General features: G+C 40.9%; 3 protein-coding genes across 3 annotated transcripts; 1 reads left to right on the top strand and 2 right to left on the bottom strand.

The window, feature by feature from the left end:
• Window positions 1–3,771: 3,771 nt before the first annotated feature.
• LOC116193604 (ankyrin repeat-containing protein BDA1-like) lies at window positions 3,772–6,144 on the top strand. Its single transcript, XM_031522345.1, has 2 exons — window positions 3,772–4,508; window positions 5,049–6,144. Exons 1-2 carry the CDS (start codon window positions 3,939–3,941, stop codon window positions 5,853–5,855), a joined length of 1,377 nt encoding a protein of 458 aa, XP_031378205.1. The 5' UTR covers window positions 3,772–3,938; the 3' UTR covers window positions 5,856–6,144.
• Window positions 6,145–8,376: 2,232 nt separating this feature from the next.
• LOC116203782 (PHD finger protein ALFIN-LIKE 9-like) lies at window positions 8,377–10,526 on the bottom strand. Its single transcript, XM_031535720.1, has 6 exons — window positions 10,424–10,526; window positions 10,013–10,045; window positions 9,690–9,918; window positions 9,199–9,334; window positions 8,823–8,955; window positions 8,377–8,486 (listed from the first exon to the last, which is right to left on the bottom strand). The coding sequence occupies exons 1-6, from the start codon at window positions 10,524–10,526 to the stop codon at window positions 8,377–8,379; spliced, it is 744 nt and encodes a 247-aa protein (XP_031391580.1).
• Window positions 10,527–11,161: 635 nt separating this feature from the next.
• LOC116192948 lies at window positions 11,162–12,478 on the bottom strand. The gene is made up of 3 exons (XM_031521662.1): window positions 12,095–12,478; window positions 11,716–11,898; window positions 11,162–11,612 (listed from the first exon to the last, which is right to left on the bottom strand). Exons 1-3 carry the CDS (start codon window positions 12,350–12,352, stop codon window positions 11,277–11,279), a joined length of 777 nt encoding a protein of 258 aa, XP_031377522.1. The 5' UTR covers window positions 12,353–12,478; the 3' UTR covers window positions 11,162–11,276.
• Between the last annotated feature and the right edge of the window lie 1,416 nt (window positions 12,479–13,894).

The following is a 13,894-nucleotide window of genomic DNA, read 5'->3' as shown; positions in this document are numbered from 1 at the left end:
CTCAGCCCAATTGCCTGAAGCGGATCGTGCTTAATTAGGTCGGGCCAAATGCGAATTGGGAGAGACCGAAGGCAGAGCCAAGTCCGGTCGACTTCATGTTTCTAACTCGACTCTACTACCTCCTCCCTGAAACCACATCCTCATCTTCATCCCATTAGAACCCAGCCACAGCAATGCCCATCACGGCCATCCGTAGCATCAACAACAGTAGCCGCTAGCCATAACAGTTGTCGACTGGGCCTGGGCTCGAGAGATGGATTGAGATCGAGAGAAGGGGCGGGATGGCTCGGGGAGAGCTCGAATCATCGAGTCTCGACCACGATTCCGGTTGGATTGGTCTGTCACAAACCACCCACCATCATAGACGCGACTTGCTCCTCAATCCCGACTCTTTGACGGTGCGACTGAGAACCCTCGACCCCTGATACATGACCCGTGATCCTCGCTAGTCTGCAATCACACTGCATTGTCAGAGGCGTTGATCTCTAGCCATAAAACAAGGTTGCAAGCCACGATTCGATCGGTCTGAGCGAAGTCACCTCCATCCACGTCGGGCTGAGAGCATGCTGACAACCAATTCTAGGGCTTGCATGTCCCACTGGCCGCCCCCTTCGGCCACACAAAGGCTAACCGCGACCACCAGAAGCCTATCAACACCTCAATCCGACTCGATTAACTTTAATTAACCCTAATTTGGGCTTATTAAAGCTGAAACGAGATTAATTTTAGAAAACCAACAAATAATTGTAATAATCAAAACCCTAATTTTTAAGATCAAGTCCAATCAACCTTAATTGGTTGGAAAAACAATCCCTAATTTCATATTATGATCAAGAGTGTGAGTTAAGCATGACAAAATCTTCAAGCCACGACTATTAGCATCAAAGCATGCCATGAAGGGTGGCTATGATCCCACATGTAAGATTAACTTTAAATATATTAACATATTACGCAGTGGAATAACCAACCTTTAGCCATTGCTTTGATGATATTGATGATTTTTCACGTCACACGATAGATGATGTAATATATTTAATTAAAGTCAACTGTACATTCTCAACTGAAATTTTTTTAAAGGGTGAACTGTTAAAACAACTGATGAGTTGCTTTCGAGCTACTTGGTTGTGGTTTCTGGGTCAAATTCTATGGTCTTCTTGTCATTTATTTGGACGAACAACTGATCCACGCGTTTTACATGGAAACTGGAATCTGAATAAATCACCCAGAAAAGATCAATGAATTTTGGGACCAATTCTTTAAAAGCCAGAAAGATTCTGAAACTTAATATGAAACTACTAATAATCTCAATTGACGCAGGACGGATCACAGTTTCCTAATGGTAATTGAATTGCAATTCTGATTCTCTGTGATTCTGCAAACAAACTACAAGGGCCATATGTAATTACATGGGACAATGTTCCTAAAATCATTTCAAAAATGTAACTTCGGAAAAATAGTTTAAAACAAGGTTCTAAGACACTCTTTTGAAGCTTTTAGTAAGTAGCATTTTCCGACAATACCGGTTCTAAAAATATTGTAAGCAGGTATTTCTAAACATACTCTATCAGAGCAGGATTGATAGCAAGTTAAAAGCGGAAGCAGAGCAAGTTTTGAAGGTCTTCCCTCAAGACCCAAAATTTTATTGGTCGTCATTGTTGTTGCTTCTGAGTCCAGATTCAACCTTAAGCAATGTCGTCGGAAGCTCATTTATCTATTCAAAAAGCCATCTTCTGCCCAATATTATAGAACTCAAACCTGACTGCAGGCCAAATCACATTCCTAGACTTTCCACAAGTATGATCTCCAAAGAACAGTACAGATGCACTGTTACATCTGGTGAATGAAAGAAGAAATATTAGGAAATGGAATCACCGTACTAAAACAGGACATTAATTAATCATTAGAGAGATCATCTATCTAACCGAATATGGCCTAATCACAAGGCAATAGCCGAACAATCAGAATATGTGTGCACTGAATTGAAGGCCAAGGACAACCGTGCATCAGCAAAGACAGCAATATCACAAAACCGGTCTTCAGGCTACATCCAGCCTCTAGAAAAGCTAGTTCCAATTGTAAGCTCTGGAAGATGGGCGGCAGGTTTCCACTACATCGATAGAGCTCCTAGCGCCCATCAAGAAACCCCACGAGGCATCGGTTTTCCTTTTGCAAATCAATACGATCAGTGAATAAAAGACTAAGAAAAGGGTATGTGTGGAATTAAAGTGTCACATATCGAACTTCAAAATGAAAAAACGAAATCGTAAAGATTCACAGCGGAAATTAGAATTCTAATGGACACGACCTAAAACAACACAAAATTTTACATGCGACATGATCAGTATATTCAGGGCAGAGGTCTCGAATATGAAGGGGTTTGGCCCTATAATTGAGTCATTTTTTTTCAAAAAAGTCACCAACATTCAAATCCCTCTAAGTTCAAGCAGCCAAAAAAATTTACTCCTATAAAATTTCCTAGACCGAGGGCGGATGACTTAATACAATATCAAATGCAGCTTTCGGCCTATCCATGGGCGTTTGGTATGAGATAATCCATGTGGATTATTGGGGATCTGATTTTAAATTTCCTAGGCTCATTAGATTACCATGTTTGGTTGAAGCAAATTACTAATAATTTGGATTCCCAAAGTAATCAACTTCCCACTCAGCTAGTAATATACTTTTCCAGTTAGGGTAATGAACATTACTGGCAATTTTAAAAGTGGAAATTTATAGTAATCTTAAATGGTAATGTCCACCGCAGGAAAAGCCCCAAGTCCCATTTGCCTGCATAAATATGTGCACCTCAACTCTCCAAGCAGCCTGACTAAATTAGACGCTGAAATTTTGCCATAATCACAACCAGTGGGCCTTTGGCTGGCTCCAGTGTGCCTCGCGGATAGTCACGTAGATATGTCGGTCAGCCCAACTCAAGACACCTCTTCTTCTTGGGCATGTAACCAAACCGCCCTATGGTTAAAAAAAATATAAAATAAAAATTTATTGAAAACACTTCATGATTAGGCCAATACAACGCTTGAGCATAGGTTGTGATTCAACAAATAAAAAAAATCATATTCTTTGCTATAAAAGAAGAGATTTTGTATCATCTATTAATATCAAAATAATGGTAATAGGTATAATAAAAAATCAGAAAAATAATAAAATGTGAATTGTGGGAAGCCAATGAGCTTTTTTTTTTTTCCCCTTTTTTGGATAACTTAAGAGCCAGTTGTTGGTGATGCCTTTCGGCAATAGTTCTCAATCATCGGGCCAAACTCATGAGGTGGTAAATGAGAAAGACATTGACACTCGCACTCTATTCAAAATTAAAAAAAGAAATATATATTTATGTAAATTTTCTTGCATCTTTAATTCTCCCTTCCTTATTCACTCCTTTTAAGGCCCATTTTTAAGGCCCATAAGCCTCCTCAATAATATTAGATTTTATTGAGTTTGATACATCTTGTTCTTCCAAATTATATATATATACATATGTATATATATAATTTCGTATAAAGTCAATGTAAACGCACATCTCATTGCTGCCTTAGGTGACGCTGACAGGTCAACGTTTTCCTGAGTCGAACAAATTTTACGCGCATAATTTGTCATCTTTGTGATTATATAATTATATACATGTTGAAGTTTCATACCAAACCAAAGAACAGTATGGGACGTTGCTTTCGAGCTGTTTGTTTTTGGTGTCTGCGTCAAATTCCTAGCTATTTCTTATATCTAATAAGAACAATCAATCCAATCGTCTTTCAGGAAAACCCAAATTGAGAATTGAATGGCTGGAAAGAAAAATCAACGTAGGCTGAGGCCGGACTCTCCCTAAACCACAAGAATTCTCTAGTCTTCAACATAAGAATAATGCGACATTTTGGCAGAAGTAATAAGCTTAGTGCGGTCTCAATCTCTAAAGCACGACATTGATGGAAAGGAGGCTACACAGGGCTGCACTGGAAGGCAACGTCCCTTCACTGCTGCAGCTCCTCCGGGAAGATGAACTCGTCCTCGAACGATCCCTTGTTGGGCCCCACTCCGACACCCCTCTCCACGTTGCGGCGATGCTAGGACACTCAGAGTTCGTGAGCAAGATCCTTTCCTTGAAGCCCGAGCTCGCCTGCGAGCTCAACTCTCAGAGATCAACGCCTCTTCACCTGGCAGCAGCAAAAGGTTACGTAGACATAGTGAAAGGCCTGCTAAACGCGTGCAAGGAGGCATGCTTGGTGTCCGACAAGTATGGGAGGAACCCTCTGCAAGTTGCTGCCGTTAAAGGGAAGGTCAAGGTGCTAGAGGCATTGGTTCAGGTTGCAGCAGAGGCTGCTCGGATCGTCAATAAGAGTGGGGAGACGGTCTTGCATATGTGTGTCAAAAATAATAAGTTGGAGAGTTTGAAGGTACTGGTGGGGATGTTTGGGGGAGAGGATGAGTTCATTGACTGGAAGGACAAAGATGGAAACTCTGCTTTGCATCTTGCTGCTGCAGATGGGCAATTTGAAGTAAGTCTCTCTTAATTATTTTGCCTTTACTTTAACTTCTGTCAGTTAATTTAGATTTTATCGGTAATTAAGTCAATGATCCGTGGAAAAGTTTTTATGGTGTTCAATTTGCCCGCTAACAACACAAATAGAATAGGAATTCACCAATTCGAGCCATCGCTATCTTCACGACAGATTTCTTTTGTCTCCCCTAAAAAATATCGGCCCTAGATTTGATACGATTGAAGCTATACCGACATGTTTTGTTGGATGGGTGGTTGGAATTCCCAAGTAAATCCCTTTCTCATTTCATATATAGAACCTCTACCGAACTCAGGAACTACTTGATCTCAGGTCGAGAGTGATTTTCGTTATACCAACCCCCTTTCTTTGCTAATAGAACATAAATATGCATTTACAGAGGCAAGTCACAAGTAGGAAACTTAGATAAAAGAAGCTGAACACCCACACAAGACAGTGGTTTATAATAGAACTACATGTCGATTTTCTCAGTTCATCTATATATATATCAGTTGATTGGTTCTCTGCTTCATTGTGCAGACAGTGGATTTCCTAACCACCCACACAAGAGCAGACATTCACTCTCGCAACCTTGAAGGTTTCATGGCGCTTGACCTCTTAGCACAAAGCACAACCGGCACCAAGGAAAAGGCAATTGCAGATAATCAGACCATGTCAAAACAGACTAGGGTCTCACCCTTGAGTCGTGCGAGTAAGTTCCCATCAGGAGCATACAATTGGAAAAAGCATTTCAAGAGGCAGAACAGCTGGTTGGAACGGATGCGGAACTCGCTGATGGTTGTTGCAACTCTGACTGCCACCATGGCTTTCCAGGCAGGCATGAACCCACCTGGCGGTGTGTGGCAGGACAATGCAGGGGACAACTCAACGTCGGTCCCAGTGAACAACACCATCTCCTACTTTGGCCTTGTTGTGCCAGGAAACTCAACTATCACACACCTTGCAGGAATCACAGTAATGGGAGATTCTTATTATGGTGTGTACCTTGCCTTCCTCGTATTCAACACTATCGGCTTCATTGCATCTTTGAGCATCATCGTCCTGCTCATAAGTGGACTTCCAATGCGACGGAGGTTATTCGTTGGCGTCCTGATGGTGATCATGTGGATCGTAATCACTTCCATGGCACTGACTTACGCAATCTCCATCATCTTCTTGACACCTCGGGGTCGAGGTTTGCCATACGAGATCATTTCGCTCGGTATCCTTGCATGGACGGGCCTGATGACTCTCCTTGTTGGCTTGCACATCATTCGCCTGATAGGGAAGGCCTTGCGTGCGTGCATAAGAGCAGTCACCCATCGAAGGAGACGAATCATGGTTTAGTGTTCAAAATCCATGTCCTCCCCAAGTCTATACCTTCATGCAGGAGTTCCACAAATTTGAACTTAGTGCTTGCTTAATGTGAGTTTTCAGGACTATACTTGATATTGAGTAGGCCATGACTAGGGGCCACGCTCTTATAGAATTGGGCCTAAATGGATTCCAAATACGATGTCGGCATCATATTCAAATAAACACTTCAATAAAGGATGATTTTCCACATCCATACGTATATAAAAGATGCGAGACGTTAGAAACAACCATAGATAATAGTAATTGATATCTTTCCATATATTGCCTCATTTTGTACTTTGAATTTGTAACTATCACTTGAAAAGAATGCAAAGAATGTCACCTAACACCAGTTATCTCCTGTGTCTGTTAGTTAGGATATATATGCCTATTGGCATTCCTAATATAAATGTAGAAGATAGGATCTTCTATCGAAGATTAAATTATACCTGATCTAACCTAACCACAAGATAATAACTGAACAATTAGGAGATGTATACCTATTAGCCAGCTAAGCTTGGAATGAAAAGTCATGAAAAGCAACCATTAATCAATGAAGGAAGCAAAGCTTGACAATCATTTTTCAAGCTGTCTACAGTGCAGTTAATTCCAATCATGGGTCCGGAAGATTGTGCAAGAATTCTACGTTCAAACGTTGGCCTCCAAGTGCCGGCTTTCAGGTTCCCTATAAGGAATTGGTTTCCATTCTTTGTGAATGTATTTGTGTTTATAACAAACTAACCAAAGGGCAGATATATGGATTTAAATCAACATAAATCAAACTTAAATGGAACAAGGGCTCTCAACTTGAACTAGGATCACCCTGCTCGTACAGATACCTTGGTTCCAACAAACTCTCACAAATTAACGGTCATAAGTTTGACATATTTCACTTTCTCAACAATTAGATCATAAGGCCCAGTCTCTTTTTCATTTTGGTGTGGTCCTAAATTCTTGAAGTAACATTGTTGGGTCAATACAGAATCTTCAGCTCAGAATCTTGGTGACCTCGTATATTCGTTCTGGCTCAGATAAATCGAACTCTGGCAACTAACCTACCCCAAAGAATAGACTTTCTATGCATGCTTGAGAGTATAAAGGAAACGGAGCCTCAAAAAACAGTATCAGTGCTGGTGAAGACTTTAATCAAGGCCTTACAGTCTCACTTGGAATCAAGGTTGTTAGAATCGCGATTCTACCTAGAATCGGTCGAGGGTTATGGAATCGTGAATCGTAGAATCGAATCGTGAATCGTAAGATTCTACCTGTAATTAAAAAAAATAATATATACAGATATATACCAAATTTCATACAGAAATAGTAGAAGTAAACATCAAATGATAAATCTTGCTGCTTCCTACTTCGTTCACCAAAATCTGATGGTGCTTAGTCTTCACAAGAGAGCGCTCCCACTATAACAACTTCTAATGAAAATTGATATAGTACCGTGGTCACGAATCTTATAGGCGAAGCTGTTTTTCCTCCTTAACTTCTTCTTGGTCTGTCCTTTCTTGAAATCATCTTTCCCTGCACCTAAAAAGTCAAAAAAAATTCCAGCCTAAGTCATCTCAAACCAGACGGCAATCAGGAATCGACAAGAACCCAATTCGAAGCAGTTCGAAAAACTTCTCAGGTCTCTATCACTTACAGACATAAGAGAAGTTTCAAACTTTTCATAAAATAAGAGAACCAACGAGCAATACTGTTGTAAAATGAGAGAGATGAGGAGGGAGAGAGGGGGCATACAACTTTGGATTGAAACTAGAATCGGTCCAATTCTACGATTCTACATTCTCGATTCATGCCATGGAATTGGAATCGCTAGGCACACCTTGAATCGTAGAATCACAATTCTAACAACCATGCTCGGTCTCTCGAATATTCTGCAAGTATTTTTACCCAATGAAAAGCCAGTCAAAAATTTAAAAATTCAGTGGGATAAACATCAACTGTTTCTCCTGATAATTTATAATGAACTACTGAGATGAAATGTACTTGTGACAAGTTCGATCATCTACTCCAGTCCGGGTTTTGAAAAAGGTGGAAACCTTCTGAAAGGAAACACCACTTGTGTCGTTTCATCTGAACATAGCTGCGTTTAAGAGCTTGTCATATGGAAATTTTTGTGCGATGCATCTGAGATGCATTGATCATTGATACTATCGTGAGAAATATGAAATGAAAGTAACCCTTTTTAATTTGGCAAAAAACTCACCAAAGTAAGGAAAATGAGAGATTGCTAAACACCAATGAGAATTTAATTCTCATCATCAGAGAATTGACAATGTCATTTGCTTCACCATTCAGACTCCTACCAACTCAAGGCAAAGAATGACCTCGTAATGCCTCAAGGTCAAGTTTTCTTCTCTCTGAAAAACCGTCACTCACAATCTTCAATTTTTGCCTTTACCGGAATCAACTTAGCGGACCTACCCTTTTCTTGCAAACATTACAGAAAACCCAACATGCATGCCTAGTATCATTCCTGCCACAGATTGCCCATCCGTCTCCCTCATTGCCCCATGTTCACCTTTGTGTTCTTCTTGCAAAGCCTACTAATCCTCAGACTTTGGATGAACAGCTGCCAGATGGCCCTCACTCTGCAGTTTTGACTCGCTGTGCCTGCAAGAAAATCACGAGGGGAGTGTATCATTATACAGATGAACAATAAGGAAGGGGAAGAACCCATCATTCATTCCCAATGCATTGATTGGACATTGTTCCCATTGTCGTTTTGAAATCATCGGTTTCCGACAATGACAGCAAGAATATACAACACATTTCCTGGTTCATACATAGGATAAGAATGATATTGTAATGTCTCAAGGTCGAGTTTTCTGCTCTTTGGAAGATGCGCGCTCATAAATCTTCAAATATTTTGGCCTTGCAGGAGTTTACTTAGAGCACCTACCCACTTCTTGCAAATGTTACAGAAAACCCATTTTATGCGCCTAATACCGTTCCCACCACAGGTTACACCTTTGTCTCTCCCATGTCTATCTTTCTGCTCTTCCAAAGCCGACTCATTCTCAGACTTTGGATGAACAGCTGCTTGATGGCCCTTGCTCTGCGGTTCCGGATCTCTATGTGTCTGCAATCAAATCATAGGGGACTGTATCATTACATAGATGAATGATAAGAAAAGAGAAGCACCTTCATTCCTTCCCATTGCATTTTTTTGGACATTGCCCTCAAAATCGTTTTGAAAACATCGCTTTCTAAAAATGAAAGCAAGTGTATATAACACATTTCCTATGCTGAAAATATTAGTTCTGATAAACTACTCTACGAATGAATTTTCAAGCACATTGTATCAAAACAAATTTCATCCTACCCCAACGTTAGGTCCAGGATGGCTGCTGCTGTTATTCAGGACTGCTGACCTCACCTCCGTTGGCTTCTCAACCGTACCAGATGACACAACTTCGAGTACTGTAGGAAGGTCGTTTATCATATTAAAAAGTTGTCTCCTGCACCATAAATTCCGACCATGACATATGGCAAAGAAAGAGAGAAAAAAACTTAAATGTCCAGCATATAGAAGAAAGTCAATTTAGAAGAGAGCTCGGGCTCTTGTTCACTCTTCCACTAAACGGACCTACATTACAGAACAATACCTACTCTAACAGGAGTCCAATCCAAATCACATTCATTTCTCACATGTCATGGGACGTCCAAAGGACATAAAACTATTCCTCTATGTTTTAAAAAAAAGAAGATAATTGTTTTGGCGTGGAATTGATGTATGAAATCAAGTCTTCTCTTGGGCATTTGACTCCAATACACATGAAAAGATGAGAACCAAACATATAGGAGAACTATTACCTATCATCCTTGCTAAACTTGAGACTTGCGCTGCAGTAAGACATCACAGAAAGCAACCATGCGTCGCTGTTTGCAGCAACGTGACATAGCCATTCTTGAGACAGCATATCATCTTTGGAAACGTTAATAGCGATTGTGGGCTCTGGAAGTTTGGGTGGCAGTTCTTCTTCAGGAACTTTGACTTCCCAATGCCCGTCGGGAAACCCGTAAAGGGCTTGATCTTCCTTATCTGTAATATCAGTTCGAGTAATAACGGACTGAACAAGACGATGACATATGGAATTAAATATTAAAATTGAAAATAAAGAAGCTTCAAGAACAACCAGGATCACACTGCTTGTAAAAGTCCGCTACATCTGCAATCGGAAAAAGTATAATTTCATTAAGAAATTTAAGATAATCCTAATGAACAACACAACTTGTACAAGACAATTCACCATTTCCCATAGCTGATGGCTGCGCCACAACAAAATCTGGCAAATGGCTAAATATTTCAGTAAGTTACCCCCTGTTTTAGTACCCATAGAGTTCACTGTCTCAGCAAAATCCGATCATAAGGATTAATTTTGAAGTAAGTGATAGCCATCACAGCTTTTCCATTTTTCTTGGCTCTGTATTCTTGAAATAACATGGTCAGGTGATTACAGCGTCTTCCGTTCCAAATCTTGCCATCTCCGAATTCAAGAAGGGAACTTGTATAAGAAAACAGGCTTCAAGAAGCAGTCAGGACGTACCGGTGGTGAGGGCTTTGATCAAGGCAGCACGGCGGCCCTTCAAATCGTTGAAGACTTTCACCACCTTAGAGGGCTCGCAATTCTCTGTCCGTCTGCCGGCCATGGCAGAGAAGAGCTTCTCTATTGATATCTCTTTCAAGCTTGAATTGAAAGCTTTCCGGGGAGAGAACACAGAGGGGAGAGAGGGAGGGAAAGAAAAGGAGGGAAAATTTAGAATTCATTATTGGTTAAATTGTAGATATGCCCCTGACAGTTGCTGCCCGTTTCACTTTCTTCTACATTCTCCGTTCAACCCCTCTAGTTTGTAACTGGTCCCATATTTGCCCTTATAAAATGTGAATGTGGAATTTCCATGCCGTGTGTATAACTGGATTTAGAGGCCTTGAGATACGTAGCTTCATATATTTGTAATGTCGAAAATAATGCTTATCTGTGGGTAATTTACGGAATTTTATTCAATGCTTGTTCGTGGGTAATTTACAGAATTTGTAACAAGGGGTGAAACTTCTTGAGTCCAAGTATGCTTGATTCGACGTTACATTTCCAGTCGCAGTTTCCCCTAATGCAGGTATCAATTTGAGCACAGTAGGTAGTATGATTTAGTCGTGCTCTCATTTGTGTCAATTTCAACCTGCCACCAAAGTATATTCCAATTCCAAGAGGAAGTTGTTCCTCTGTATTGTTGGATGCGATTTACACTTTATTTCCGGCTCAAATCGCATTGTTCTCATAGCATCAAGAATATATCAAGTATAAGGGTTTATGTTGTGTATGGCTACTGGAGTATCAAATGAGAAGATATCGATTGAAAGCAAATGTCTTTTAGTGAACCAGTTTCAAATTTACGATCTCTTCACAATGAAGGAGGAGGAGCAAAGCCACCGGGTGGCTGAAGTGTGGAAACCATCCCTCGAGGACTAGCCAAGCGGGCCTGATTCGGCCAAGCCATGATGTGGATTTGGATCCCTTCTGTTCTCTCGATTGCCTGGGTCAAGACATCTCTTATGTCATTGTGATCGCAACAGTTAATGAGCCCAGAGGAGCACACGTTTGAAGGCATCACGCTTTTGCCCTCGAGCCTCGAGATCACCAGCAGGTGCCCCTTGGCATTCGCTTCTTCGTGCAGATGGCCTAACCCAGCACGCTCTGCTGCAGACCCCAATGCCACCGAGTAGATACATATGAATCCCTGTAATTAAGCAGTAAGTTGATCCAGAAGTTTAGATTGATGAATGCACGCCAACAGAAAAGAATATTAGATTTTTTTGGCTATATTTTTCCTTTTCTCCAACCTCTTCGGTTCGTTTGATGTCCATACCAAAACGAGTCTCTTCTGGCCTGGGCATGATGTCTATAGAGACTTCTGCAATCCCTGGCAAGAACCATAGCCTTATTCCTTGCACTATGTGGTAGTTCGTTGGGAGGGTTTGTTGCCTACCCCAACTTATTTCCCTTGCTATTGGATTATTTTTATCCTTCACAAGAAAAACAAAAGGGCAAAATCAAGAGATGTGATGCAATTTGGCAATGGAACATGATGTTAGCTTTCTATTATTATGAGGTATAACAATATAATATTTAAGATTTGTGCCTTTTTTAAATGGTATTTTTTGTTTATTTTTCTGTCTTTAAATATTTTTAAAGAAAATAAGCACAAGTTGATTAATTTACTGGAGTCCATAGCTGCTCCGTCTGGATGTTGACAAAGACGAGTGGAGCTCCCGAGGAGACTGCCGCAGAGAACCAAGCCATGGACCGGGCTGTAGTGGCCTCGATTGTGCTTTCTTCTACAAAAGGCGTGAATAGGATTGAGCTGATGATCGGAGATCGTGGGTCGGGCAAGTAGGTACCCAACTTCATTTTCCAGTTGTACTTCATGCCTCTCCTGTGGAATTCCTCTCCATCCACATTCACCACTTTCCTGCTCATTTCTGCAGAGCATGATAGATTCACAATTCATCAAGCAGTTATAAAGAAAAGCCGCATAATTACGTTTTACGCCCACGAATTCAGCATCTAACCTATTTCAATCCTCGAGTTTAATTTAGATTCTGGAATGACATGCCAAAAAAGAAATTTACATGAAAATCTTTGAGAGTGGATTGAAAGCTCTTGCCTTGCAGCTCAGTGCATTCATCCAAGTTCAATTCTCTCAAGACAGCAACATGCCTATCATCAGTTGCTGCCTGAATCGTGAACTTCCGATGAAGCATCCCGCCCTTCTCGGGCACAACCCTTGCTTTGATCTTCACCACGTTCTCCCCTCTCCTCACCTTGACCCAAATCACCTCCGATTTCCGCTGACTGGCAATCTTCCCGAGCTGAGCAGTGAACTCAGAGCGGCCCTGCGCGGGAATGAAAGACTCTCCTGCCAAATCATCATCCTCCTCGCAGGCGAGGCCCTCTATGATGTCCCCAGGCAGGGGCATGGTGTCATCCCATTCCTCAGGCAGCTCCTGCTTCACCAGCTTCACGCACAGCACCGTCTTCCCACCACCCATCTTTTCTCTCGGTCTCTTTCCCCTGAACACAGACCGGTATTTGTCCATGGAATCTCCGATTTACAACTTTGTTGGGGCTTATACTTCGATGCAACAGAATTCTAGGATAGTCCTAGAGATGCACGAAGAATAACTATTTTCGTTGAATACAAGAAAGGTCAATTTTTCTCTTTGGATCTTCACGTCCTGTTGTTAATTCTTAGTTAAGGTTCTTTGAGACATTTGTTCGAGATTTCTCTGTTTAAGGTTGTATTTTATTAAGGTAATGCCAATTAATCCGGCCGATCAAAATTAAGTAGGTACAGCTTCAGTCTAATTGAAAACAGAATATACTTCAACCACATGAAAGTTAAGATAATATCTGTCTTTATTCAGATGTGACTTCTACGGACAGTTTATTCATTTTGGTCCTAAAACAATTTCCTCTCCTACAGCTAGAAATCCACCTAAGAGTACTAAAACGTTTGTTTTGATCAACTGGGGAGCTTCCGGGACCCCATATCGGATTATGGAAATCCGATGCTCAATCATCGGGCCAAACCTATGAGGTGGTAAATGAGAAAGGCATTGACACTCGCTCTCGATTCAAAATTAGAAAAAAAATTATTTGTGTGATTTCTCTTGCATGTTTAATTCTCCCTTCCTTATTCATCCCTTTTAAGGGCCATTCTTAAGGCCCATGAGCCTCCTCAATATTATTAGATTTATAGAGTTTGATACACCTTGTTCTTCGTATTAAGTCAAAGTAAACGCACACTTTCTCACTGCTGCCTTAGGAGACGCTGACTGATCAACGTTTTCATGAGGAAACAACTGCCCTAAGAGTCGAACACATGGAGCCTTAAGCGTATAATTTGTCATCTGTACATTCTCCGTGAATATATAATTGTGTGTGTGTATATATATATATATGCGTGTTGAAGTTTCATACCAAACCAAACAACATGAGAAGTCGCTTTCGAGCTGTTTG

The sequence above is a fragment of the Punica granatum genome, chromosome 1 (genome assembly GCF_007655135.1).
Source record: "Punica granatum isolate Tunisia-2019 chromosome 1, ASM765513v2, whole genome shotgun sequence".
Classification (NCBI taxonomy): Eukaryota; Viridiplantae; Streptophyta; class Magnoliopsida; order Myrtales; family Lythraceae; genus Punica; species Punica granatum.
The sequence above is the reverse complement of the archived record's forward strand: the minus strand, read 5'-3'. Positions and strand labels throughout refer to the sequence as shown.